Source organism: Notothenia coriiceps, unplaced genomic scaffold (assembly GCF_000735185.1).
Source record: "Notothenia coriiceps isolate Sejong01 unplaced genomic scaffold, NC01 NC01_scaffold00000664, whole genome shotgun sequence".
In the NCBI taxonomy this organism is placed as follows: domain Eukaryota; kingdom Metazoa; phylum Chordata; class Actinopteri; order Perciformes; family Nototheniidae; genus Notothenia; species Notothenia coriiceps.
Window position 1 is genome coordinate 31045 of NW_011333365.1, and position 23799 is coordinate 54843.

The following is a 23799-nucleotide window of genomic DNA, read 5'->3' on the forward strand; positions in this document are numbered from 1 at the left end:
GAGGAGGTCATGAGCAAAGGAAGGAGTGTAGGTGGCGAGGGGGGAGGGGGAAGAATTGCCAGAGAGAGAAACAGCGAGGAGGTGAGAGAGGAAGAGAGGTGATGGCGGTGGTGGAGGAGGAGGAGAAGTGAGAAAAAAGGAACACAGAAAAAGCAGCAGTGAGAAGCGGAAAGATAAGTGACAAAAAAAGGGAGAAAGAAAAGTACAAAAAAGAAACATCGCAAGCGCTAATAACAACCTGTCTCCTAGCAACCGCAGAGGAAAAAAGAGAGAGGATGTGATTGAGAGAGGGGCTAAAGAGACAGAGAGAAACAACACAGCGGCAACAGTAGTACAATAAAAACACATCGGGCCAGAAATAGCTGAGGAGAAGCAGCACGATGCGGCAGTGGGGGGGCGGATGGCATACAGTAGGCAGGAAGTGGTTAAAGCTACATGGATACACACACCTGAATCCATGGCAGTATGAAGCTACAGTGCTCTATAATGACCAGCAGGAGGTGTGTATTTAAAACAGAGTGTGTGTTCCTCTTTGGATTCTCCCTTCATGCAGCTCATGCTCCAACTCCAATGCACGACCTTTTTCAAATACAATCTAGAATTGTATCTTATTTCACGGCAGGCAAATAACCTTGAATTGTGGCGCTACGGGATAATGATGCTGCGTTCAGAGGAGGTCCTTGCTGAGGCTCTTTACTCCGTCTACCTGCTCTTACCTATCTTGGCTCCTTTCTTGAGCAGGGCGACCACCACCGACGTGTTCCTGCAGCCCACCGCCCGGTCCAGGGGACGCATCCCGCTGTAGTCTACGTGCTCTATCAGGGCCCCGTGGTCCACCAAGAACTGGACCTGAGAACACAGAGGAGTGTGGTGAGAATAGCAGGGCAGGAGGAACTAATTTATCTAAAAACAGTATGAATCTCAGAAATTAATCGATGCCAGCTTTTGATATTTCATAGTGGGCTACACAATTCAGTCAATATAACACAAGAATCAGGGAAATGTTTTCAAATATACAAAGAGTTAAAAGACACTAACATGTCATCTACTCCTCCTTCAATGAAAATCCAAAGTCTACGATTATACACAAACAGTATATTTATTTATATTTAATATATTCCAATTCCAAACCCACCCCTACACACTCTCACTCGGCGAACTCCGCCTGGAGTCACACTCACAGCTGACTAAGGTTAAATATAGAGGAAAGCGTTGGGATAAACACCCCCCTCTCCGGCAAAACTGGGAACTGTTGAACATTTCTGTAACAACGTTTTTTCAGCTTATTTCAGACAAAAATAAATGAATATAATAAAACTCAAAATACTCTTTAGTGGCGTTTCGGGTCGGTATGGAATTAGGTCTAACGATCAATACCCTGCTGTTTCATTTACTCTCTCTTACCACTTCCGAGTCGCCGTAGAAGGCGGCCAGGTCGAGGGGCGTGCGTCCGTTCTTGTCTGCGTGGTCAGTGGCCGCTCCGCTCTCCACCAGGCAGCGCACGGCGGGGAGATGTCCCTTCAGACAGGCCCAGCTCAGAGCCGTCAGACCCTCCTTATCCATCAGAGACAGAGAGGCTCCTGGGAAGTGAAGCGGCGCAGCAGTGAGACAAAGCCAGCCTCCATCACGCTGAACTCTTTTCAGAACTAAACGCTTAATTCGTTCGGATGGATTTTTAAAATGTGCTGCTGATTTAATTTGGCTGTGATTATTGTAAACATGGTTTCTAAAAAAGTAATTATGCTTATTTGTATTAGTGCAGTGGCTGAAATTATTTTCTATTAAGCACCACAGGGCGCACCAAGTTCAGCATGTGTTGATGTCTGTGTTTACGTTCTAGTTGCACTGCGGTTTTATAATCATTGTAATTGTAAAAGTGTTGTAAAATATAAGGAGACGGCTCTTTTCTGTGGCTCGGGAAAATCATATTTAAAAGATAAAAGGATGCATTCAATTCAATTTGGGAACCTTTCATTTACTGGAAAATGGAGCGCTGAATTGCTAGCTATGAGCAGGGAGGAAAAGTAACATTTTACTTCATTATGTATTTATTTATTCTAAATATTTTATTTTACATTTCTTGCTGTATCCCTTTGATTTGAATATGACATTATTGTATTTCTTTTAATTTAATAATGGACCAAAATACTATTAAAATAGTTATCTTGTCATGTTTTTCCTTTTGTATTCCAATTTTAAAATAACACGAATAATATTTAATTAAATGTATACAACACATACACTTAGACAGGAGACCTAAATCTTTTTAAAATGATAGATTTATTTTGAAAGTGTTCTAAACCCAGGTTTAAATCTCATTCTTTAGACCCTTACCTTGCGATAGTAAGAACTCCACAGTGCCCAGGTGTCCCTCGGAGGCGGCCATCATTAGAGGAGTACGGCCCTGCTTGTCTGCCAGGTTGACATCTGCTCCGTGTGTGAGGAGGAGGTCCACGATCTGAAAGCACCAAAACACATCACTCATGTCGTTAGTTAACATCAACAGGAGGGTTTCTGTTGCATCTTCACTGCCCTTTGGAGGAGGCCGGAGGAAGCCGAAGTTGAAATGGTGTTCAGTAAAATGCTTCTATTATTGTTTTTTAAAGCTATTCCTAGTGGTAATAATGTCACAGCTTCACTTGGTTAAAAACATCTCACAAGTGCCTTCACAATTGAAAACCTGCCTCCTAAATATTCATCATAAAAAGCGATTTACAATCCTTATAAAATGCCTCATTAATAATACACTAAAACTACTTCAAAAAGAAATGAAAACCTGTTCAATAGTAAATAAATGCATCATTGATAATAAGGAAATGTTAATCAAAATGACAAAACATTGGATACTTGTTACTTTAATGATGGTATACATCATACATCATACATTTAATTGATAAACATCACCTTACAGCAGGAAAGTTAAGATGAGTGCCAGAATGAGAAGGGGAAGAGAGCAGGGTCACTAACCTGCCAGTGTCCCTGTCTGACGGCGCTGAACAGCGGGACGATGCCCCGTCTGTTGGGCTGGGCCACGGCAGCCCCCTGCTCCAGCAGCAGCCGACACACCTCCAGCTTCCCCCGACCCGAGGCCGCCGTCAGAGCTGAGAGTGACACGCACATAGTCAGGCATGGTGAATGTGGAGGATAAACATCTGATGCTTGAGTTATACACAGACATGATTTTCTTGTAATGTGTCGAATGTAAAGTCAAATATCCATGGTCATGCAGTTCTCTTTGATCTCTACAAGCTCCTGCATGACATATCTGGCTCTATAGCAGCTTAATGCTCCAATTGGTTCACCTCCTGCTGAGATATTAGAGCTGTTTTTGCTATTGCTCCCAGAAAAAACACATGAACCGAAGTTGTGTTCAGGGGACAATTCAACAAAGGGCTGAAGCTTGATATAAAGCTCTGCAGTGCCGAAGGGAGCTTCAGATTGGTGGGGTTAATCTGCAGTTTCATACGTTGATACATGTTATAATCAAAAAATATAAATGATAGATGATAAAAGTTTATACCCTTTGGGAAAACAGTGCATTTCAGGGATTCGTTTTAAAGTATTACTTTAGAGAAGAGGACAGATGAGAGGGGAGGAGAGAAGCCCCTGGAGAGTTTGTGGGAGCAAAGGCCTTTGAAAATACATCTTCTCAAAGTTAATGATTGTAATTGGAATAATTTAAGCAGAGCGAACACATCTCTTTAAAGCAGAGTGCTAGCAGCCCCAGAGGCTTGACCCTGTATAGGCAGACCCATACTGGATTTTTCAGGCCGACACTGATATTTAAAAATGATATATTGGCCAATTGTAAGTTATTTGAATAATACATTTGTAGAAAAACAACTAAAAGGGACATTTAATGGATCAAAAAACAGCTGGAGAGTTCTGTCTGGTGGAAAAACAACAACACTGTGACACTGGTTGCGAACGAGTAGTCTTTTCTTCATTATCTAAGTTAAATGACTCAAGAGTATCTCAGTGGCAGCCATAATAAGAGCTCTAAATGCTAAGGAAAGGAGATTCCATGCTAATCTTTCTTATCTACTGGACCATCGTAAACCATAGGATACATATTTTGTCATCCCACAATTCCTTGCAACATTTGAAGCGACGCACCATTTGGCCGTCAATCACATCTATCGCTGCTGTTTCATTGCACACTGTGGATAGAGTTGTATTATTTTGGAAAGGAATTGTGACTTTAATTGTACAGCATTAAATATGTCACCGTACTCATTTCCTCTGTGTTTTAAATCAAGTTTAAAAAGCAACACCATGCAGTGCAATTCAGTTTGATTCTGAATGCAACATGGTTGTAAGTCATCATGAGTTCTCCTTCAGGGCTGTCCTTGACCTTGTGCTGTTTTCCATCAAGGTCAAAGAAGAGTAGTGAGTACAAAGGACATGTTTTTTATACTGTTTGACTGCAGCTACTCGTACTTTGGCATCAGTTCCACGTTAACCCAGGTATACAAAGATATTGATATCTACCATGATATTTTACACACCAATATATGCTCTTAGCTCAAGTTTAAACCTTTTTCTTCTTTGCTGGAAGATTGCTTTGACACAGTTCAGTGAGTAGATACATACTCTCCCTCCGGCTGTTTAAGAATAATGTATTTTCAGTTGACCTGTCCAACAACTATGGGCTTAAAAATCATCTTCCAGAACAATTGTTATCCTTCTGATCTGTTACAGACAATGAAGCTACGGCTGAGTGAGTACAGTCTGACAGCCTTTCTAACAGCTAGCGGGGGGAAATGCGCTCGATCAGGTTTCATAGCTTTAGGTAAAAAGATACATCACATTTCTCAGCACCCTGCCACAGGGCAATCAGACTAGTCATTTCTAAGCGCCCTGGAGCACACTCCCTCCTCCAACCCCCCCCTCCCCCATGTGAGCCCTGTCTGTGCTCCAATGACACCACTGCACTGTCATCAGCCTCTGACGCAGCACACACACAGGAGCGCTCTCTCATATCCGCACTGCAGCGCTCTGCCTCGCAGGAAAACCCTCTCACCAAACACTCCACGGATCCTTAAAAAAACATGGTACAAACTACAGTGGATTTTCCCCTTTTTTCCCCCCACAGCTGCATGAACCATTCACACCCGTCTGTCTGGGCTTTATTGATGTGATGTCATGTCTGAGAGAGGGATCCTCACCTGTCTCCCCCCACAGGGTGTCAAAGTTATTGATCTGAGCCCGCTCCACCTCCTCTTCATCTTTCTCTGGCAGGTCCAGCAGGTAGGACACAATCTGAGTGGGGGAGGAGATGTCACATGACACAGATTAACTTACACTAAATAGACTTAGATAAACATGTTAGACACAAAGAAAACGATTAAAAAAATGAAACCACTCATAAATCTACTTTTCTTTTGAATTTGGATCTTTTTACTTTAATCTAATCTGATGCTGAATTTAAGATGATTTTGTCAGAATGTCATAAAGGCACATACTATATGAACCTGAAGATGAGATTAATATATCCTCTTGAAAAATGCACCTACTGTCATGGGATAGCTAAAAAAAAAAGCAATGCTTCGGCAGATTTCTTGCCTATTGTCATCTTCATGGGTCTTTGTCCACATAGCAGCTCCAACAGACTATATTAGGTCCAGTAAGCGCTCCTGCCTGGCCTTATTTTGTCCTAGCTTTAGCCTTTATAGAGCCAAGAGAAGTAAGATTGACCACATAAGGATAATCAATCCCCCTCATCTTTACATCTCTGGATCTTCCTCTCCCTTCCACAATAATCCTGCTCTTTTTCCTTCACATATTCAAATTCCCTGGTGAGCAAAGAAGCAAAGGGCTGCATTACATTTTTAAAGTGCGTTCTCTCCAAACCTGCTTCAAAACTACTTCACCATGCGATTCGTCTCTAGTCCTGACACTCTGAACATTTAGTCACAAGTGTGTTTTAAAAATAAATTGTAGTAAAACGTGTATTACAAGGAAACGCAATCCCACACATCTCTGCAATGTTTGAATGCATGTTTATACAGACTAGTAAAAGCTGTTGGAGGGGATGATGAGAGCAGTCTGTGGAGCAGGAGTGGTTTGTTTACTTTCAGCACACGCACTCATCATCATCAACATTTTAGTGCCGTCTGGTTCTTCTTACATCCCATTTTTAGTCCTGTGAACAGGACTCTGGTGGCTGTTCTGATATGGAAAACTGCAACATACTGCATAGTTAGCTAGAATGAGAAATGATACGTTTTGCCTGAATTTATAGCATTATTGAATATATTTCCATGACAACCTGTAATTGTGGTGCATAAAGCAACCGAGTATCTTAAAAATAAGTTAATCTGGCTTTTAAATGTATCTTTTTTCCTCTGTAGCATCAAAACCGAGTAGCATCTAGAAATTAAAGACAGAATATTGTTGATATTTGGGTTGGAGTCAAAGACACTAAAGGAAACGGAAATAAAAACCATGACACTCCCTCCGTGCTGTACCTCTGTGTATCCCATGCTGGCTGCAGCGATGAGGGCTTGCTGGACGGCGTGGCTCTTGGTGAAGGTCGCCTGTTGTTGTGTTTGTGGCGGCCCCATGCTCCAGTCGCACTGGATGAGGTACTTCACCACCTCCATGTGGCCCCTCAGGGCTGCATGAACCAGAGCGCACTGCCCGTTCTTATCCAGGTGGTCCACCTGTTAACAAACACAGAGCTATTTAGGAAAACAGATTGCATGGAAGATTGGAAAATGAGCTATAATTTAAAGCCCTTTCCCACATGCACTGCAGCCCTGGAAAAATGTAGATTAACCCAGAGATCTCTATAAGATGCAAATGATCGGACAGGATATCAAACTCACATTGTCTGGAGTTCAAATGGGAAAACGGCTATTGAATCATAGGCTTAATCACACACTGAGAAAATCAATCTCTCCACACACCTTGGCTCTCTTGCGGCAGAGCGCGGTCACGATGGCCATGTGTCCCCCAGCGGCGGCGTAGCCCAGAGGCATGAGGCCGCTTTCAGACGGAGCGTCGACCGAGGCGCCGTACTCCAGCAGCAGACCCACCATGTCCATGTAGCCCAGGTGGGAGTGGACACACAGCACGGGGGCGTTGTTCAGCACCTCCGTACGGTAGTTCACATTGCCCCCCCCCATCATCAGCAGCCGGCTCACCTGGATGGGAAAAAAAGAAAAGATTACGGTAAATACAAATTAAACAAAACAGGGATTCAAATATTGAAACTCTCACGATTAGTCAGTTAACAGAAAAGAAAACTCCACCAATTCTGATAATCAATTCATTGTTAAGGTCATTTTTTCACTATAATGGCAGAATATTTGGTTTTTGCATTCACAAAATTCCAGCTTTACTCTATTGACATCACTTAAATCACTTCTCAAACCTTTCTTTTCACGTTATTTTATTTATATTTCATTACTTTCTGTTTGTTTTACTCTCTGTATGTGCTCTGTTACTGTTTCACTTTTCATTTCAGTCTCTTTCTGTATTAAATGTCTCCTATTTCTTTTGTTATGTGAAAGGACTTTGTAACTCTGTATGAAAGGAGCTATGTATATAAAGTTCATTTAATTATTTTGTTGTTGCAGCCATGGTACAAGAACAGGAAGTTCTTGGTAAAGCAGATTTGAAGAAGCAGTCTTGATCTGCTACCCAGAACATGTTTAAATATTCTCTAAGTATGTATTTTTTCTGCCATGTCAGCGCCTGTACCTTGATGTTAGGAGTGTAGAGGTTTCTCAGAGAAGAGAGCGCAGCAGAGAGACCCTCCGTGCTGTAGGAGACCCACAGGCCCTGCAAGATGGATGAGGAAACTCCCACTTTCTTGCTGAGACCCTTGAAGAGAGAAAGTGTAAATATTCATTACTTTTGCAGCTACACCACAGCTGTGCGGGGGCTTTTGTGTGAGTGTGTGTAGATGTGTGTGCAGACAAATAATGGTATACCTTGAAGATATGTGCTTTGAGGATGTGATGGCCCAGCTCAATAGTCTGCTGTCGGTTCAGCTTGGTCTCCTGCCGAGAGAACCAGAAGGCCAGTAGGGTGTGACCGCTCCTGCAGAGAGGACACACAGAACCTTCAGTGACTCATCAGGTCATTACATCACCTGCACAGCTGGTGCAGTCCGATTTCATTATAAAACAGGAATACAATGTTCCTGCACCTCCTTTCTGAGATAAACAGTGGACCTGTGGCTAACATGGAGATTTGTATTCATGCACGAGTGACTGGACGACACAGTAATGGCCTTGAAAGCACATTTCAGCATGTTACACAAGAAACATCAGCAAGTGGTTGTCAGGAAACTGATTATATTATTTCATATTTCTGGTAAAAGACTGATGAGTAGTTACAGGGTGTGGTAGCGTGTAGCTTAAATCATTTTATTACTAAATCAATTAGAGGTGCAGTGATGAGTTGATTTGCATAAAGTTAATTGATCATTATAATTGATTCAATCTTAAAGGAATTGTTCATGTAAAAAATATTAAAAAATGCTATTTTCATCATTGCTCTGGATATAAGACTTTGGATCGACATTTTGCCTTATATTCTGATTTTATAAACCGAGCATTTAATATAAAAACAATCGTCACATTATAAGTTGCAGCCGTAAGATAAATATACTTTAAAATCAAACCATTCTCCATCTTGGAAACAGCTGAGATGTGTTGATTCTATCATATAGTGCACATTTTGCAGCAGTATATAAACATCATATCTACAACCAATGATTCAATCCATGATTTGTATTCACCTCCTAATAGAAAACCTGCAACATGTGGGGATTGCAAATGTTCACCCTGCAAAAACCTTGTTTCCTGACTTGATGATAAATCAACAGAAATACTGTTTTCTGGGTCACTCCATTTGTTCCATCCCACCCTGATCCCATCCTGTTTTCAGGCGGTAACATTTAAGACCTCTTTCTATTCATTCAGTATGATCACTTGGAGCCCCGCCCTCCTGCCTGTCCTCACCTCGGATCGCAGAGGAACTTTGTCTTTTCTCCTTCTTCTCTCCAGATGAGCCACTCCCTGAAAGATGGGTGAACAAACATCCTGGTGCCGTCCCTCCTCTTCACCAGGAACACTGACAGGTTGTCTACACGCTGCATGAAGTCTTCCCAGTCCAGCGTGCCCTGCAGATACACACACAGATACACACGCATCGTTTACATATGGTAAGAGTGCTCAGGCACTGATGTTTGTAAGAGTGGAACAAACACTATAGACTGCTTTTGGAAGTTCCATTTCTTTAATAAAAAATGTAATATTGGGTAGATATATTCAACAATTTCCCTTGGGTTAAGACATTTTTATTTTATTTGTCTTACCTTATATTTAGACGTTTATGAACGCAGAATGAATACAAAACAATAATGAGATATATAGATGTTGCTCAGTTCATAAAACTGAAGACCACCATTGCCTAACTCACAAAAAAATAAAAAAGCTTCTCTCTTTCTTTATAATGTTAAAGCCTCTGAATGGCTTAATAGTCAAATAAGCAAAAATCAACAAGTTATAATAATAAATAAGGATATATAATATATATATTTCATAATTCTAATCAAAGATGATCAGCCTCATCAGAATATATGGTTTTGCCAGAACAATGACAATTACAATTTTGAGTAGAATATTGCTAAATCTTGATTTTGAAGTCACCCTTTTTTCCAGCTAAACCGCGCCCACTTCAGAGAGAAACATAAAGAAACGTAATGCAAAATATCCAAAACGCATATGCCTTCTGGATTTGGAAGGAAATAGTGAGTTTATGTCGGACCCCATCACTCATCGTGAAAGCTGCTTGGAAAAAAAATGTTTTCAGGGCCTTAAAGATAAACTGGCTTTCTGAAATATATTCAATAACGTGCTAAGACATATTCAATTACTCATTCATTTCAGCTCAGTAGAACCGAGGATAAGCTTCAGTAGACTATTATACTGGAAAACAGAGGCTGTTTTATAATACATCACTTTCATTGAAGACCTTTAGATGTATACAAAGTTCTCCTCGTCTGAATTCTTGTATATTTTAGGGTGGTTACCTGCAGCGAGCCAGCGTTGATGGCCTGATAAATCTGCTCATCGGTGAGCGGGTGCAGCGAGGCCACGGCCACATTGAGCAGAGGAAGTGCCCTCTCAAACGATGACTGTGTTGGGAAGCGCATGTTGCACTGCAGCAGGTAAACCTCCGCCAGGTTGACTGGAACCACCTGAGGAGGAAGAGGAAGGGAAGGAAAGGGAATATGAAGCGGAATGATCCTCTTCCTGTGGAGCAGCTCTTCTGGAAATAAATAATGCATCATGTTTGTTCAGCGCGTCTTCAGCTATTCTACGTTGTCTTCCGCAGAGGGGGAGAGAGTAATATTATACTTTGTCATATTTTATGGAGTGTGGGAGCACTTCTGAATACATGAAATGAAATGAACCTGGGGCTGTGAGATAGAATATTTCATTAGGAAATGCTCGCTAAAACATAATTCAGTAAAAAGGTGCTGGATTCCAACTGTCAGAAATACTTTAAAAAACAATATCCGCACAAAGCATGCCAGCGTTGAGGTAAATAAAAAATGCCATTACAGCGTTGACTTTGCAAATTATGAGCACAGAGATATTTAAAATAACCCCAACAACACCCCTCCTTTCTTCCATTTTGCATCTGATTCAGTATGTTATGCAGTGGGATACACTTTCAGCCCTGTTGTTTGTGAGCTTATAATCTCATTATTTGTTACTTTTTTACATATTGACACCAGTAAAAGTATGCCAAATGATTCATTAGCAGTTCCTGTTTACAGTGTATCCATTCATTTGGAGACATATACAATTGGATGATTTGGATACTGGAGAAAACATAAAAACATCATGATTCTCAGGCAACTTCTGGAGTTTAAAGACGCACCTGTCATTTTAAAATAGATGTATTGAGTGTTAATGGAAAACGCTGAAAATAACAATGTGTATCATGTCTGTGTGTTCAGATTTGAGTGAGTTATGACTCACTAAATAGTATGATTTCTAACTCCTTTTAACCCTCCCATCATCCATAGTCTGTGGTGAAGACACTGACAACCTTCTCCTTACCTTATAGCTGGAGCTTTTGAGAACAAGGTAGCCCTTCTCGATGAGGTCAAAGGTGAGCTTAAGGTACAGGAAGGAGCCCTGGCTCAGGGCCTTGAGGTGGGCGCTGAGCTTGCCGAAGGTGGTGTTGTCCATCTTGCCGTTGAGCGAGATGTTGTTCTGGATCTCGGGGCTGCTGTGGATGCGGTGCAGGATGTAGCCCTGCAGGTCCTGGTCTATGGCGTCGTTCTCCTCCAGGCCGTCCAGAGAGATGCGGTGGAACGGCAGCGCGTTGGTGATCTCCTGAACAGGCAGTAACTTAGTGATAAAGGTGCAGAAACATCTTGATAAATTGTCTGCACACATAAAGAGGCCCTATACAGTATTATGCTTTTGGTTAAAATGTTAAAACCCCTAAGTTCATTCCAGTCCTACACACTCCCCCCCCTCCTCGAAACGCCTCGATTGGACACATTTGTTTACTTCCGCGACCTAGTGACATCAGTTTATAACACTTGCGCTTCTATTGGCTAGCTCTCCAACACATTGTATGCGATAGGCTAAGGGGCGGGACTTATCCAACCACCGGCCAGCTAACAGACTGGGCTCTGGTTTCAGACAGAGGGTGAAAAGATGTGCTGCAGCACAGACAGCATGAGAAAAATAAAGAGCCTTTTTGAACATTAAGGCATGTTAACATGTCACAGTAGAGACACTACATACAATTATGAAACCTGAACATTAGCATAAAATAACTAGTTAACAAACAGAAAGTATAAAATGCTAGGAAAAACAGCTCTCCATCAGTGTTCCTCTTAAATGAAAGGTAAGGTTAATATTATTTTTCACATCCTCTGCATAACAGAGGTAAAACAGAAGGGTCAGAGATAAAGAGTTGTCTGTGTCCTGTAGTTGATACAAAAATAACCGGACATTTATTTCACGCCCCTCTGCTGAATTTAAAAATGAAACCTTTTCAAGGAGCTTCAATATGAAACTGCAGATACAAACAGTGGGAAACATTTCTGAAAAATGTCCTTTACCTGTAGCGTGGTTCTGACTGTGACCACCAGTTTTAGCCAGGGAGGGAACTTGTTGATGGTTTTGGAGAGAAAGGACACGATGGTGTCTCCGTAGTCCGGCTTGTGAAACTCTGCCTCATTCAGACCGTCTATGAGGATGATGAGGTCCTCTTCAGAGTTGATCTTCCTCTCTGAAAAAGAGCAGTCAGCATTAAAACAAGATAGCACATTTATAAAGATATAGAGACAGACTTGTAATGAAACACCCATCAGCCTGAAGGATATTCATATTTGACATGGAAACAAAACATCTTAACACAATTTCCCTGATGTTTCCAGAGCTTTGAAGCTCATTTTGGTTAAATAAGTTAGCTTCAGTACTTTGATCTTTATTATATTGAGCACATTGTGTAAAAGAAGCCTCTAACATCAAGCACCAAGGATTCAAGTCAAATCATACATTGAATGCTGAGGTCTGAAGAGACATTCATTACAATTTGCCCAAAGCAATATGTTTGATTACAAGTCAAGTTTATGCATTGAACAAGAGAAAATAAATTAAGGTTTATTAGCAACTGAACAAAAAGACCAAATTATTTTTTGGTTAACCAAATGAATAAGGATTAAATATGGGGCTTACTGAATATGACTTCATATAATAAGTAAACCCAGAATATATATACAATGTGGTCATTTTATGCCTTCAAGCTCAGCAAGAAGGTACTTTCGTTCAAAAATCAGCTCATAGAATAAAGTAAACGGCATATATTGAACACTTATGCTTGACAGACTTATCAACTATAGAAATCTTCATCAACCATAAACAAAACAACCATTGACTAATCAATGTGTCTCACCTTTGTAAAGTGTATCCAGGGGCTCTAGCACCCCCCTCCTGAAGGAGGCCAGGGGGTCCTGGACGCAGGAGCGCAGGCTGAGGATGCTCTGTAGGTGCGGCTCCCTCAGCATCTGCTCCCTGTAGGCCACGAGGTGCGGCGAGCGGCACAGCAGAGCCGCCACATTGTGCACGAACTCCGGCACCAAGCAGGTGTAGGCGTTATCTGCCTGGCAGTAGTGGTACGCCACCACCTGGGGGCGACAGAGAGTTGGGACAAGATGCAGCCTAGGTCACTAAGAGAAATATAAAAGGTGAACTCTGGAAATCCAACCTCTGGGTATTGCACATCTGAGATCAGTGCCAGGGAGCATGGGAGTCCGATTACACCATTTTAAGAAATAACATTTCTTCCACAGCTCCGTCAGAGCAGAGACAGTTTTCTATTAAAGCTACAACTCATTTGGGATTGAGTCAACTTCGTGGTGGATGATTGCAGTATAATGAAACAAAATACTTGTGGTTTCACTGTACGGTTTTAGATATTAATAATTCATCGCTTCCGGCTGCCAAGAGAGACTGATTCAGGAGGAGTTCGCTGGTGTGTTCTCATGTGTTACATGACTGTGGCAAAGTGTTAAACTGTCATATTTCACAGTCATGTACTTGAAACACGTTCATGATTAATGAATGGACAGATGAAAAACAAGTATTTGCACGGACATGCAGTGGCATTAGAAAATAGCTGAGGGCAGGTAAGTTTTCTGTCAACACAACAATGGAAGCAGGAGTGACTGAGAGCTACTCGGGACTAAAGGGTCACAAAAATATTCAGAGACGGGGGCAGCGATGAGAGGGCGGTGAGACTAATCAAAATGGAATGCACATTTTTGGTCACAATAGGAGAAAGGGATTTTAACAAAAAGGGTGAAAAAGGGAGCTAGCCTAATTATTAATGCACAAGTTAACAAGATATAATAGCCTGGCTGGGAAATGGCTTTCTGCAGGTATAAATATTTCATAAGGCTCCCTGGCAAAGTTGTTTTTTCTTTTTTAAACACATCTACATAATGCATCAGGCTGGGATCGGGGAGGCAGATGGCTAAGCAGCAGGGGAGGGGGACAGTGGTGCGACAGCAGACAGGAAGAAGTGCGGGAAACGGAGAGGGTTTCACACATCATACAGGTTTAGGAGGCAGGCAGGTGAAAACGAGTTAAATACTCCAGAAATATTGTTTTAAAGTCAAGATTCTACAGTAAAAAGAGCGCTGTGTGAGTCCATGATAGCTTGAAGGTGGCATACAAAGTGTCAGTGCTTATATTTTGTATAAAAGCTACTCATTGGCTTTTCTGCCACATCTGCTGTCACTAATTGAAATCGTGGCCTTTGCGTTCAAATGATGGGTGCTAGATTAAGACATTAAAAGGAGCCTTTTAAGATGCCGTTTTTAAATTACACACAGACTGAGGCCTAATATTTCACGCTGAACCACAATAACAATGGAAAGTACTATTATAATACATATGCCCATTTTAGCAATGCGGAGATATTTCCTCTAAATAATCATGTATGCAGTTCTAGTCTTTGATAAAGAGAAGATGAAAGAAAGAACTGACAAAACCGCGGTATGTAAATGAACCCCGGACGAAATGTTTGACAATTCAGTTTTTTCCTTTTTATACAGGTATGAAAAGAAAAGGGGAACTGGAGGTGTGGGAAGATAGAAATGTTCGTAAGTGACTCGGGCTCACACAGATATAGGGCCATAAATTAGGAGCTGGAAATGTCATATTCAAATCATTACAAGCAGACTTATTTTCATTCAGAGCAAATGAATGAGTAATAAATCATCTGCATTTATAAAAGAAGCCAATGGGTGTAGAAGAAGTATGTATATATAAAGACAAACATTGTTTTGGAAGTCTTAGGCTTGTTTAGTCTGTAAATAAGGTCAAGATGTAAAATTCACGGTCACAGGTGTATGTGTTACCTGTGACGCCAGCCTCCTCATGCCTTCTTCCTGACGTCGCCTCATCTCGGGGGTCCCGGGACAGCTGCCTCCTCCCAGGGTGCCGTGCGTGGGCTGAGGCTGGGTGAGAGGGAGCCCCTCTCCATCTGGACACAGCACAACACACTCAGGGACGACTCTAACACGTGGCACAGTCAGGCCATCTTTTCACACTGGAGTCTCAAAACAAATGCTGGAGTCGGATTATGCAGCATTTTAAAAATACTATCATTTAAAAATGGAGTTCAGGAAAGACCCTTCATCAAATTGCCATCTTCACTGATCATTAAAAACACTAGAGAAGGGAATAAAGGCCAGGCAGGAAAGGGAAAGACATATATTTATATCAATAATCTCAGTATCAATAACATATGCTCTCACGCTATGGTTTTCCTGCTATGGTTTGCCTGTTATGGTTTGCCTTAAAACCCTTCCAAAAAACAAACTTGGAAATCGTATCTCCCAAAAAATGGAAGCTTACGTTTGGGTGAGTTCTGAGGGCTGTCGGAGGCTATCTGTCTCATGCGGGTGCCGTGGCAGCTGAGTGCCACCAGGCGAGAGATGATGGCGGTCTTGCCGAAGCCGATGTTGCCCACGACCGCCACGCCGCGATTGGTGTTGGCGTTGGGGCTGTTGAGGTGCGCGTCGATCTCCTGGAACAGCCACTCCCGGCCTGTGAAGACCGAGTCCATGGTGATGCTGGGCACCTCGAACAGCAACGGTTTGAGGGCGATGTCTTGAGGCCGATACGGTGCAAAACGCACTGAAGGGTCAGGAAGACAGGATTACAGTTATAAACCACATTTATGTACTTAATCTCCCCAGCTGCAGTATTGCATCTGGAGATTGAATTAGAAAAAGTCCCTATACCAACATGCTAATAATACTCATAGGTGCATACATACTATATATGATTAACACAATATATAAACACATAAACAGCCACATATTAGCATAAACAAGTAACAAGTACCAGTATTGGGAGTATTTCTCAAATACAATAAATATTTGTTTTCGATGCTAATTGTTTCATGAATAAATGTAATTATAGGTTAAAAACTAAAAGAAAAACAATATTTATGTAGTAAAACATTAAAGAACAACATCACTGAAAAAATGTTATAACCTACAGGAAAGTGCTGATTCTTTGATTGAATATATACAAATTAGAAAATGATTAAAAGTTATATTAATGTGCTTTGGGATTCTGTGGATAAATACGCTAGGTTGGTTAAATGAGAGGATGTTCGGGAGATAAAAAGTATTCAGTATAATCTTTTATTATAAAAAAGTATAAAATAATATTTTAACAATCCAGAATTGTTTTGCTTTTAGTGCAACAAGTCCAGGGAGCAACTACTTTAAGTGCCAATCTAGAACTTTGATTTTCCTCACTAGGGGGAGTTATTAAACGGAAGTCCTCCAGAGGTTGGGCATCCTTTCAACAGCACATATGGACCATTAAGGACTAATGGGGGTAAAATGAATCTGGTACTAACTTGTCAAGTAGTGTGAAAAATGCATTGGACAATTTAGTGTGCTGTTCCTGGGTGTCACCTCCTGGGTCCAGTGTTATAAATCTGATTTAAGCTTGGAGACTAGACTTATCGTCTCATTTTCTATCTGGTGTGTCATTCATATAAATGTGTTATAACTCAGTATCTGGCCATTACGCCTGATTGGGGAATTTGTACGTGAATAATCAAAACACTTTCCTGGCAAGAGCTCGTAATGCAAGCTTACCGGCAACAGTGAGCAAATTAAAATTAAAGTAACTTACGTGACTGGGATTGCCAGGCATGGGTGTTATTAGCGGAAGCTGAGACGAACAGCAAGCCAAAGACAGAGACAGAAACACAGGAAGTGGAAGAGGTGATGAGGGAGGAGAGGGAGAAAGAGAGAGAGACAGTGAGCAATGGGAACAGGGCAGCAGTTTATCAAAGCACAAGGTTAGCTGTAGCTCAATGAAACACCCTAAAAAAAGCAGCATCAACACATCATGATGTCAGGAACATGGGCAACCACCAGACCGGGGTCGATTACTAATTGAAATCCTTTGAATTACGTGGAGAGGTATAGTTGGGGAAGGATCACACTTTTGGGAGAATCTAATTGGTTCCATTGCGCCGGACAAGATCAATCAATCCCCATAAAAATAATTGAATCCAGGACTAGCAGTAATTTGACCTCGCGGTGAGGGACTCCCACCTCAACTCAGCAGACCACTGTTTGTGAATTACAGGCTGCTACGTCTTCACATAAAGAAATCAAACAGTACAAGAGAAATTTTGGAAAATGAAATAAAAAATGGATTTGCACCTTTTGCTTCCTTATGTTTCCTGCATTTGATCAGGGTACTGCTGGTTGGATGTGCCAGTGCATCATTTTTTCTTTACACTAGCAAAAGCCTACTGAGAGTCCAAGCTGTAGGAATTATATATCAGACTTGTCAGATAAGATGTTTGGAGCTTGTCGATTTGTTTGTGTTTCAGCATATATTTCTATAATAAAGGTTGCAGGTACAGTAACACAAAATACATCAGGGGGCAAGGGTGTATTTCCCCTGTAAATGAGTCCAATTTGCATTTTGTTTACACAACATAATGAGCTCAAATTGTATTGTAATCTTCCTCGAGACACGTTCCAAAGTGCTGTTGCAAGCATGACTTTTTTTTTTCTCCCAGGAATGCTAATTGTAACCGCAGCGTGAGAAAGAAATGTGCTGATCATGCTGAAGATATTCTTACTTATGCAATCAGCAGAAAAATGTACACACAGATATACCTGGAAGTGGATGTAAAGCTATCCTCGAGTTATACTGAAAGGACGGCTAGCACCACACACACACACACACACACACACACACACACACACACACACACACACACACACACACACACACACACACACACACACACACACACACAGATTCTCTAAGAGGCAAATAGCACTACTCTATTCAGTCTATAATTCACACACTGATGTAATATTATTCCAGTTGGGTGTCACGCCATGAAAGAATTGACCTGATGCAACACTGGTGATGGGCAGTGCAAAAACTACCCACTGCCGCCATTAAAAACACTATAGGCCTGCAGGAGTGAGAGGCTAACATCTTCTCTGTTTTAAGTGCTGCTAATCCAATTATCGTGGGGGTGAATGAATGCCCGTAAAGCTATTCCGTCCAGGTGGATTTACTAAACGCACCCTCGTACTATCGGGCGCCATCCTCCAAATGGCGGAAACCATTCAACATTAACACGCTCAAGTCGTGCCGCCACCGCTGCTCCACTGTGTCAGGTATTCTGGGAAAACATGGCAGCCATGTTGTGAACGGGGGCTGAGGGAGTTAAAAAGTGTGTGTGAGGGATGGATGGCAGTGGCTCATAATCCTGCTCATAACACTTCCCCCCTCCTCAGGCGAAGTTAAGCGAGGTATCACTCCACTACAGCAAACCCTCCACGGCCAGACGGAGCGAGAGTTTCAGACGTTTTAATTATTCACCAGGTGAGGATGACTCACGGTGGCTGAGCAGCGCTACGAAGGAGGGAGAAGAGGAGGAGAAGCAGAGGAGGAGAGGAAGAGATGGGAGGAAGAGAGGAAGCGATGGGAGGAGAGGTGTAAATGATCCGTCTGCTTGTTGTTACTGGTCCGGGGAGTGTGGTTCTATCGTGTCAGGTGACTCTTCTTATGGCGCGCGTGGGAGTTAGTGGATGTGTGAGTTTGCTGTCTGGTTTATGTCTGCCTATAGTTAAAATTCCAGTCATTTCTCCTCTAGCAGCGGACGGCAAGAGGAGACAGGATCTTACATCATTTCTCAACAAAAAAAAATCTTATGTAATTTGAACAAAAGGCTTAGAGCAGCACCATAAATCTGGAAGCGCCTATACATGATGGATTTCTTCAGAGTGTGCTCTAATCTTCCTTATGGAAGCAAACTGTCACATATTGTTTCCTTGCTGGCAGAATATTTACTGACTTACTTAGGCTTTTAAGACAAGCACAAAGGAAGCATGTCAATATGTTATATAAGAAGGACACCTTAATATAACCTCAAAACATTGATTTGAGATTGCTCAACATAAACATTTGTTATCAGCTTAAAGGCAAGAGGTTAATGCAGAGTTGTAGAACAGTAAGAATAAGTGAATCTCCAGAGGTTAGAATATCATCTGAAAGGCTTCAGTTGTTGTGTTGCAAACATGTTCTTGCACGGTCATCACATATGCACTAGTTATCAGCAATAGGGGCTCCCTTTAATCTGTGTTTGCTATAGATAAACTGTACTTACTCTGTATTTCAAATGAATGTTGACATGCAGCTGTTTTATTTTCTACGGATGTTCATTCAGAAAATTATAAAAAATGTTTCCAAAGAACGTTACTCAAACCATTTGTTTTGGAGTATTTTCAGCTGTGGATTAACACTTATTTGGTGCTTTAGTCAATATTTACAGCAGCAGGATGTTGTATGTACGACTGACTAGGAATAAACCAAATTCCTATATCATATATAACCAAGCTTTGCATAGACACAGACACTTTTAGTTAGCGCCATAAATTCACTTTTGGCATTTTCACTGGATTTTTTGACAATAAGAAAAATATCTCCAACTTTATCCTTTAAATATCTAATCAATTACAGCGCTACCGAGAATTTCCAACACTTATTATTTAAGTTGCTTCGCCTGTCAGTGATTATTTATGAGAGTAATAAAACCCACTGCAGTTGAACATATTTGTATCATCCAAAATCTGCAACCATCAGCTCACACAAGGCCTGTTTTGTGTATGAAAGCAGAGAAAGAGAGACGAAGAGCGGGAGAAGGTGAAGATAAACGAGGGAGAGAGTGTGTGTGCAGCGAACAGTTATGTGAGAGTTTGCGGTGAATAGATAAGGTGGGTGGTAAATCTTAGAGGTAGGCAGGCAGGAGCACAAGAAGATCCGTAACAGTCTGACTCACTCTGCTCAAAACAGCAGCACAGCTCGGGCCCCCGATGGCCGGCATCAAAAGAAGCTTCGACAGAAACGAACTGGTAGAAAGATACATATGTCAGCTGGTTAGCACCTGACTTACACAAAACCAGCAGTCTACTTCGCCTCTAGTTCATCTGAAACTCTGCATCCAGCATCTCAATCAAAACAACCAGCAGGTCTATTTCTGTGATGCACAACAGGTTTAAATAACTGCTTCCTGTGGCTTTGTGCGCTCAATAATATAATAAATACAGGCAGTAAAGGCTACTGCGTCTGTACCGAACACTTTAAAGATTAATTCATAACATTGGTATTTGAAATCTAACATTTAAATTCAGCGCTTGCATGTCTAATCATTCTGTTAATACCCAATACTTCTGTAAAGTTTGAGATTAATATTTGGGCTCGGTTATATTATCAGTATTACACGGTTTGTGGAATTAGATACCAGTGGTGGCTGCTGAGGGTTTATTCAGACTCTTGTGATCGAAAACAATGTTTGTAAAGAGTGTTGTAAAGTCCAAAAGTAAACATTTATTTAATAGAAAATAGAGGTTATCGTTTCCACAAAAATGTTTAGACATGATTACATACGAGGAGAGGAGAGTAGCTGGTCCAAGGTAGCTTGAGCCAGCCCTAATTTAAGCCTACTCTCAAATGTGGAAAGAATGCTTGCTTCCCACCTACATGAACAGAATAACATATTTAGAGAGTGGGCAACATGCAGGTGTGGATGACAACATCTCAACTTTTTTTTTTTTTAAATCTGAGAAAATATTTTATTCTATTCAATTGATATTGGCTGCCGTTTAGCCCCTCATAACACAAGACATTTTCAATGTATGTAGGTTTTACATTGTAAATCATATTAGATTTTTTTAAGAGATCCATTAAAGGTAATCTATTATGGAAAATGTCCTCTTTCACGTATTTTTTCACATCCATTTTCACATGTATCGCTAGATTGTTAAGACATTTCGAAAGTTTAGGAAGAAAGTAAACTAATCCATCATTTAGGGATTCCCTATCTATTAAGTTTATAACCTCACATTTCAGGAATAAAGGTATTTGGAATGTGTCTTTGTATGATCTGCCGGGAAAACCCCTGTTCTTGGTATCTCTTGCCGTGTGTCTCCCTCTGTCTTGTTCTCGTGTCTCCTGGTGAATCTGCCAGAGCAGTGCACTCAGGGAGGCTCTGACACTGATCCAACGAGGCAGAACGCATGCTAGGACGCAGTCGGTTAGCTTGTAAACACACTTGGCTGCCCTCAGAGGAGGAAGGTTGGGGAACAACCACTGATACAGCGACGCCTTAAGAGAAAACTACCCCGTCTTCCCTTTCTCTGTCAGCTCCATCTTTCTCACTACCATCTCTCTTTCCTTCCCATCTGTAGACAGGAATCACATCCCAGCTCAGCAGAGCACACTCTCAGCTAAGTGGGGTTTTAAAAGGTGTTTAAAACACACAGGGGGGCATATTTGTGTTCGCTTGAAGGGCAGAGGGTTGCCATTAAGCTGTTCATTACTGGCTAAGTGACTTAAGAAGAAGAGGCGAGGGGACAAATAATGTTGTGACATAAGGCCATTCGGTCCTTTGGTTAGGAGGATGTGGAGATTTGCTGGATCACGGAGGGCGCTGGCTGTGTGATAGGCTTGAACAATGTGCAGTGGGGCGGACGCTGACTGTAGATGTTAACACAGTGGTGACACGACCAGACAAAATGCTCTTTGCGCACACACACACACACACACACACACACACACACACACACACACACACACACACACACACACACACACACACACACACACACACACACACACACACACACACACACACACACACACACTCTAGTCCTCTAGTTTCCAAAACGAACAGCGCGGAAGAGTCACTGATCTAGTTTCAGAGCAAATCCACCGTCGCTGTTCTGGAATATATGAAAAGAACTTGCTCGTCACGCAGCTTTCGTCTCGCGATGCTCAGCTGCTTTGAGTTTGTTGTTGGCGGATGAAAAAGAGAATAGTGTCTTATTGTTCGTTCCTGTGTCTGATGTGAAACTAATCGCTAATGGCAGCCAAACCTTAAACAAAGCAGCTTTTTTGAAAGGGACAGAAAAGTATGGTTGTAGGTTTAAAACTTTTACCAACAGCTAACGTTTACTGTTTTTTTAGAAACTCTTTGTGGCAAAAAGCAGCACATATTTTGTCAGTTTATTTCACATTTTATATCAAAATGTGCAGCTTTCATGGACACAAGGTTAAAGGAAAGTGATTTTTTTGGTGTGTACTCACCTCTCAGGTCCTGCCCGGAGCGACCCGGCCCGCAGGTGGTGCTCTGTCTGGGCATGCGCAGCGAGGTGCGTAATGGAGTGTGTCTCTGCTCATCCAGGTATGCCAGGTCCTCCAGGTGGGCTGAACTGGTAGCTGTTGTTGCATATATTTGATAGAAGACAGAGGGAAGTATTTCAGAGAAAGAGGGGGGGAAAGATACTATTGTCAACATGTGTATGTACATTGAGAGACACTTACAGTCAACAAGCACTACAAATAAAGACAAAAGAAGGTGGTACTGGTTCATCCCAGTGTCTTGAGGCAGTTGTCAGGCTCCCGCGCTCACACTTGCTAACTCCAACAGGAAGGAGCAAGCCAGCCCTACATGGTGCTGTCCTAAAAACTCCCTCCTCTCAGTGTCTGTCACGCGGCACGGAGGCAGATGCCATCCGGCCCCTCTCAGGATTAATTAGCTCAGCAGAAAAATGTCTTATTCATGGAGTGAGCTCCGTCTGACGCTGGCTGCTGATTGTTCACACCATGCTGCGTCTTCGGGGGCCAATGCTCGGAACCAGTGAATGTTAAATGAGGATAGACCCCGTCACCAGTGTGAGTAAACAACGGAACCCGATTCTCCGTCACACCTGAACCCCAGATAAAGGGGCGGGAGTGAAAGAGAAAATAAATCATCTGTTATTACTAAATGGCCAGCAGCTGATTGGTCCGCAGCTGTTTTATTTAGCAGAAACGCATAAGGGACAAGTTTTGGGGAAGCCATGCTTGATGTAGCCAGCTCTGAATACTAACTTTTGGAGAATTTCAATCTCTTTCTGGCAGATTATACAGGTGCCATCTTTTTTACTTGGTGGTTTGCTGTAAACCAAATTTCCCCGTGACAATAAAGATGACAAATAAATTCAGGAGATTAAGGGACTGAGGTGACCAAGCTGCCAAGTCATAACATCAAGCGGAGACACCGTCATTGACAGAGTTTGTTTGTTTTTAAAATGAGCCAAAAAGTGCTACAACAGGAAACTGGTTAGAATAAACTCTAGTCATGCAGTGATAATGGAAAACCTAAGGAGACGCTGATAAAGGAGAAAATATAAGAGACACTATATTATCCACAAAGTAGTAATTTGGGAGAATATTCTGTGTAACACTTTTCTGGGAACCTAGCCAGCGTTTTTCTATGGTAATTCTACTTTATTTAACTTGGGTTGGAATTGGTAGATGTTTCCTTAGTGGTTCTGTTGGTTATAAAAACACTGCACTCACTGAGGTAATTTCTGAGAATTTGGGATCATCGTGACGACAAAGTGAAGAAGGCAAGAAATAGAAGTGGTGACGATTGGACTTAACTACTTTATTTGGAGTGCCCTCCTTGGAATGTTGGTTATAATCCCTCAGGAAACCAGGAAGCTGGTCTGTAATCAGCAATGGTGTTAAGATTGGACACTTTGGGTAATAATCTTATCATTTGACATTAATGTATTATGTCCAAATATTGTTTTAAGCCATTCTGATAATTTGACTACCCTTCTGATCATAACAGCAATTACATTAGAGAGTACAATGTTATCAATACATCAACAAGCTAAAAAAATAATATTCATCTTAT

The 23799-nt window shown here is 41.6% G+C and overlaps 1 protein-coding gene across 13 annotated transcripts in view; it reads right to left on the reverse strand.

Annotated features, from left to right (window-relative positions):
- tanc2b (tetratricopeptide repeat, ankyrin repeat and coiled-coil containing 2b) overlaps positions 1-23799 on the reverse strand; it is a 170345-nt gene that overhangs the window by 9934 nt on the left and 136612 nt on the right. For 9 of the 13 annotated variants that reach the window (XM_010783447.1, XM_010783418.1, XM_010783404.1 and 6 more), the window contains 18 exons: positions 22200-22331; positions 16710-16748; positions 15411-15692; positions 14912-15036; positions 12943-13174; positions 12107-12276; positions 11088-11381; positions 10049-10216; positions 8976-9136; positions 7941-8049; positions 7708-7830; positions 6912-7148; positions 6471-6665; positions 5169-5262; positions 2968-3101; positions 2335-2458; positions 1405-1580; positions 717-849 (listed from right to left, as the gene is read on the reverse strand). In XM_010783447.1, coding sequence (XP_010781749.1) covers positions 717-849; positions 1405-1580; positions 2335-2458; positions 2968-3101; positions 5169-5262; positions 6471-6665; positions 6912-7148; positions 7708-7830; positions 7941-8049; positions 8976-9136; positions 10049-10216; positions 11088-11381; positions 12107-12276; positions 12943-13174; positions 14912-15036; positions 15411-15692; positions 16710-16748; positions 22200-22331 — 2928 coding nt within the window. The remainder of the gene's footprint in view (positions 1-716; positions 850-1404; positions 1581-2334; positions 2459-2967; positions 3102-5168; positions 5263-6470; positions 6666-6911; positions 7149-7707; positions 7831-7940; positions 8050-8975; positions 9137-10048; positions 10217-11087; positions 11382-12106; positions 12277-12942; positions 13175-14911; positions 15037-15410; positions 15693-16709; positions 16749-22199; positions 22332-23799) is intronic. The other 4 variants (XM_010783433.1, XM_010783412.1, XM_010783439.1 and 1 more) reach the window with 3 other exon arrangements.